A 5,708-nucleotide genomic window follows, 5' to 3' on the forward strand; every position below is an offset into this window, starting at 1 on the left:
CTGAGATGTCTCCTGTTAGGTAGGCTTGAGAGACTCTTAAGTCAGGAAAGTGGTACAGAGAGAACTTTAAACATCAAATCTGCTCCTTATTTTATGGATGGAAAACAGGCAGGAAGAGGGAGGAGACATGTCAGGCTGTCACCCAGTTCCTCCCAGGAGATCTCCCAGGGCCTGACTCCTCACCCAGTGCTCTGCTCTCATGAAAGGGCTAAGAAAAAGTGACTGCTTTTGAAGCAGGAGGGATGCAAATGCTGGGCTTTTCACACTTTTGTGTTAACAAGGTAGACAGGTCAGGAGAAATTCTGTTCCTGAACAGCATCTTCCATTCAGCAGCTACATTGTTTTATTCCCAGGATGTAGGTGATGAAAACTCATTTGAAGGAATACACTCAAAATGCAGGCTGAAGGGAGGAGAGAACTCAGTGGTGGTGGGAACTCAGTCAGGTGAGGGGGCACTTAAATCAGCAAGACCCCCTTTAGCTTTCAGAAGAAAAGCTCCCTGGGTCAGGAGTTCAGACGCCTCCACGCCCCATGGGCGGTTCAAGGAAAGCTGGTAATACTGCATAGTCTCTGGGCTCCCTCCGCACAGCTCTCAGGCAGGAGAGGGTGGCACGGGCAGGACTGCACCTGCAGCCTTGGAACTCTATGACACACTGTAGCTGTTGTAGTACGTTGCTGTGGCATCAGCCAGGACCGAGATGAGGCTGGTCTCCGTGGGGCCTGCTGATGTCACCTGGGAGACTGGGACATGCCCACTGAGGGCCACAGCCCCAGCGGAAGAGTCTAGGTGACCAGGAGTGTTCAAATACTGGTCGAACTCATTGCGATCCATGTCCCCCAGGAGTTCCACTTGGCTCAGCTGATCCAGGGCATCGAAGCCAGGGTGCTCAGGAGGAGGGGAGAGCTGGCCCAGGTGGGCATGGAGGTTGGAGTGGAGAGGATGGTAGGTCGCAGGGGAGTAATAGGCAGGAGAAGGGGAGCAGCCAGATACAGTGGACATGATAGACACACCTGGGGACTGGCCAAGGGGCAGGGAGCCCAGGGGGTGACTGCAGTGGACAGGGCTGGGGGCATACTCAGGGGAGTACGGGGGCCCTGGCAGGTGTGGGATGCGGTGGGCATGCGTGTGCTCTTCCTGGCAGCGGGAGGAGAAGAAGGTCTGCTCCGGCTCCAGCACGTCCAGCGGGGACATTTCTGGGGGCGTTGGAAGCCCGTACGGGTAGGTGTCCACACTGCCTGTGGTGCCGCCACCGCTGCCAGCTGGCCGCTCGTGGTAGCAGCTCCTGAGGCTGGGCATGGCATTGCCTGGGGAGTACTCACCCCTCTCCTCCTTCTCACCCAGAGCCCCCCGGGCCCCAGTCCTCTTCTCAGGCAGGCTGTTCTGGTCTCGGGAAAGGGAGCTCAGGAGGAAGCCCGGGTCCACACGCTTGCAGAGGCGCTTGACCTGCTTCTTCCTGCGAGGTCTGTACTTATAGTTGGGATAGTCCTGCATGTGCTGCACGCGGAGCCGCTCAGCCTCGTCCACATAAGGCCTCTTCTGGGACAGCGTCAGGGCCTTCCATGACTTTCCTGCTCACAAAAGTCAGAGAAGGCCACCTTCAGTATCTAAGACTCAAGCAATTGACCATCAATGCGCACACACAGGGCAGCCCCCTTACTCCCACCGACCTCCGTCCACAGACACATTAAGACATAGACTCAACATTCCTTTCCCTCCACAGCTCCTACAACTAGAGTGAGACCACCATCATTTTCTGGCTGCATCCCACAAACTACTTCATGAAAACTGTACATAAAGACACATCACCAAACATGCTGGTGGTTCTGGTAATTCTTAGGGACTTCCTCCACTAACCCAAAGATACATCATCTCTCATATAAAAGCCATCAGATGAGAGTAAATGATCTATCCGTGTATTATTAGCAGTTAATGATCTACCTGGCCCAATGTCAGCAAAGGGAAGGGAAAAACACATAGACCAATATATTGATTTGAGCTCATCTTACCCTTCAGTTATCATTTTTAGCCATGCGTGTATTTTAATGAAAACTCCTGCCATTGGTGCTTATTGCTACCTCTCAGGAAGTGATACTGTAGTATTTACTTATGGCATCAACCACACTGGCCTTCCTGTGAAGGAACTCAGGCTGAGTCAATAGTTTCACAGATGTAAGCAAATGATGTCACTCAGGTTAACGAATGACTGCCCCTTACATCTGAAGGTCAAGCAGGACCCTGCTGTTGGAAAACTGGGCCTTGGGTGGAATATGAGCATCTCCATGCAACATACACATACAACAAACATATGCACTGGCACAAATGCATGAGTGCACTCTTCCTGCACAAATGCCCACACACACCTAATGTACAAATGCACACAAACACACACACAGAAGATAGTGCTTACAGCCCAACAGCTGAGATCCTTCAACTGTGGCAGGGCCTATCTGCTCACATGATGCCTCTCCATACAAAATCCAACTCTTTAACTTTCCTAGGCTACTCTTTTCCTCGTTATTAAATAATGAAGGGAGCCCTGGTGGACTAGTAGGTAAGGAGTTCTGCTGCCAACCCAAAGGCAAGTGGTTCGAAGTTACCACCTGCTCCGAGGGGGAAAGATAGCCAATCTCCTCCCACGCAGTTTGTATAGACTCTGAAAACCCACTGGAGGGTCAGCTATGAGCCACTTCTGACTCAATGGCCAACAGCAAACAACATAAAATACACTGTGATGCTACGATGCATGCTCCAAACATTGCTGCTGAAAAGTGCACTCAGCTCACTTGTATTCTACTTGCGTTGTTAGTCACTAGCCTGTTCTTTTAGAAATTACATTTCCCTTTCCTTTCTTAATGTATGTTGTTCTACAATTTTAACAGCTTCCCCAGCTGACATATCATAAAGTCACTAATCCAGAAATTAGTGCCCTGGCTAAGTCTTGTAAGGAAAGAGGGGCAGTAGTCCACAGAGCCCAGGAGAGAGGACAGAGCTGGGTACCAGGTGGTTGATCAGAGTTGGGTTGTCTGGCTCCACAGGCCAAGGCTGTCTACTATTTGGATGAAAGTTTGTAACTATTTGGATGAAAGTTTGTAACTATTTGGTCAGAGTCACCAATTAACATAATTAGCTGCCACTTAAAAGGATAATTTGAAAAGTATTAGGAACTCTGGATTTGGGGATGGGAGGTGATGGTGAAAGTCAGTAATTCCCAGCTTGTGGCATTTCAAGAGGCACCAAATCTAAATGCACCTCATACATATATTGTCTGTGAACAGAGTAGGTAATGCAAAACTACTTTCCAAATGTACCCGGCCTTTGTAGCATTAATAAAACACGAGTTCATTTCTTTATGTTATTAAATATATAATTGTATGCATTCTTCTCATTTATAACATACTTAAAATACTAAGAGATGAGACTCTGACATGTTTTTCAAGTTTGGAAAGCTCATAGTAAAAAAAAGTTAATACTCCCAACAGAGCCCTTTAATAGAAAAAAAAAAAAATGAACAGCTGGGTAAGATTGTGGCAGTATAAGTACTTGAATCTGCTACCACCCAATTAACAAGTATACAGATCTCATCTTTAAAAATAACACCATTTTTGTTCCTCATGCAAAAGTGATCAACAAGATCTACTCCCAAGAAAGTGTTTGTCTTCTGAACCCCTCTTCCTAGAAGCTCCACTCAGCCCTGCTCACTGGCAGGGCTCTGACTTTGTTCTGGTCACAATCCTGGGGCTTTCTTTACTCAGCTGGACTAGAACAATAAAGCACAGTGTCTAGAACCCTGCAAAACTTTTAGAGAGTCCATAGAACGCTTATAGTTTCTTTTAGGTTAAAGAGAGTTTTAACATTAACATATAACATTTATCTATGTTTGTAACAACATGGTATAAATTATAACTTAATATTTTTCATGGACTCAAGTTGCTTTTCACAGAGGAATGGGCTCACATGACCCAAAGGGTCTAGGACGCAAAAAAGTCATAACGTGGCCCTGAGAAGGCTAGCTAGCTAGCTGGATCATAGGCAATAGGCCCTTTGAGAAAGACCAGTGGAAATTTAAAGCGCAGAAGGGCTCTGGGAACCCCCTCTTCTGGTCTGTGGTTTTATTCAGGAGGTAGGTGGGCATCACTTCCTCACTCCATAGTTCGACTCGAAGGAAAGAGCCCACAGCTCCAGGAAAAGGAAGGGCTCTCCTGTGAGCCGGGTGGGGCTGGGGAGGATAGCGTTACCAAAGGCCTTTCTCTCAGGGCCTGAAGCCCGCTGGGGGCATAAAATGCTTTCAAAGATTTCCTACAGTTAAAACGAATAAACATCACATCCAGAGGCAAAGAAAGAGGTATTTAGCTCCAGGCTTTAGAGAAAGAATCCAATAAAAAGGCCAGGTTTTTGGACCTGACCTAATGGCCACCAAGTCCTATAGAAACAGCCCTTGGGTCCTCTGGCCTGGCCCATCCCCAGCCCCGCCGCTCCTGCCTCTCCAAGCCGGGTCTGCGCTTTCATAACAACCTGAACTAAATTATACTCCTACGATCTAGAAATCAAAGATTTGCATAAAATTCTTTTGCTACTGTTTTAATAATTGCGTTCCTGCAAGGTTTCTTCTCACCATATTCGTGGTTGGTTTTTTTTGTTGTTGTTGTTGTTTGTTTGTTTATCTGCAAGAAGCAAAACCTTTGGGATTGTGACGATCATAAAGCCTAGGGCATCTTCCCCTCTTTGATATTTCTAGCAAATGTCTGTTCTATGTCCGGCTTTGGGGTTTCCGTTACCCGCCACTTTCTTGCGCGCGGGTTTGGATGAACCCGGGAATGATGAGGACACGCGACGTTAGCAGTCAACGGGTGGCCCGGGGCCAGACTGCAGCCTTCCAGGGGGCCCTAGCTTCGCAGCGCGGGTACACTGTCACTCTGCTCCTGTTCCCAACCAAAGGAGACTTCCAGACTGCGCAGCTTCATTTTGGGGCCTTGTTGACTGTGGCTCTGAACCTCTACAGTCCGCACAATCTCGCCTGCACGGTGAGCGCCCAGCGCGGTCTGGCGCGCGCGCGCACTCCCGGCGCACTCAGGCTTGCAACCGCCCTGGCTTTCCGCAGGCTCACGCGTTCGAGTGGCCCCTTCCCGACCTTCCCAAGCCTGAGTCCCAAACCTCTCCTTCACCTACACCGAGTTCGCCCAGGCTGGCCCGCCGACCAACGTCCCACTCAGCCTGCCGCTCACTCACTCACTCACCCAGCATCTTGCTGAGCTCGGCGTTGTGCAGGTCTGGGTTCTGCACTGCCAGCCGTTTCCTCTCGTCCTTGGCCCACACCATGAAAGCGTTCATGGGTCGCCGGATACGACTTTCCGAGCCCTTGTCCCCCGGGGGGCGCGGGGCGGCGGGCGGGGACAGTCCATCCGACAGCTCTGCTTCCAGAGCTGGACACTCGAGCCCCTCGGGCCAAGGGTAGGCTTCCAGCATCGTGGCCATGGCCTCACGGGGTCGCCTCGCGTGGCTTTGCTGCGCTCGCGCAGATCTGGCCCTCGCGCGGGTTCGCGGCGTCCAACTTGGCCGACAGCTGCGGTCTCTTATTTATCAGCTTCGGGCGGCCCGCGTCCTCCAATGACTCTCAAAGGTGGCGCGCCCCCTCCCTGCGGCTCCGGCCCAGCCCCGACCTGCCGAGGGGGAGGGACAGGGCCACCACTGGCGGCCGCCCCCGCTGCCC

General features: G+C 50.6%; 1 protein-coding gene across 1 annotated transcript; it reads right to left on the reverse strand.

Moving 5' to 3' along the window:
* Positions 1-602: 602 nt before the first annotated feature.
* SOX7 (SRY (sex determining region Y)-box 7) lies at positions 603-5,546 on the reverse strand. Its single transcript, XM_006884882.1, has 2 exons — positions 5,236-5,546; positions 603-1,569 (listed from the first exon to the last, which is right to left on the reverse strand). The coding sequence occupies exons 1-2, from the start codon at positions 5,471-5,473 to the stop codon at positions 644-646; spliced, it is 1,164 nt and encodes a 387-aa protein (XP_006884944.1). The 5' UTR covers positions 5,474-5,546; the 3' UTR covers positions 603-643.
* Between the last annotated feature and the right edge of the window lie 162 nt (positions 5,547-5,708).

Source organism: Elephantulus edwardii, unplaced genomic scaffold (genome assembly GCF_000299155.1).
Source record: "Elephantulus edwardii isolate Elephantulus edwardi_28Jun2011 unplaced genomic scaffold, EleEdw1.0 scaffold00038, whole genome shotgun sequence".
Lineage (NCBI taxonomy): Eukaryota > Metazoa > Chordata > Mammalia > Macroscelidea > Macroscelididae > Elephantulus > Elephantulus edwardii.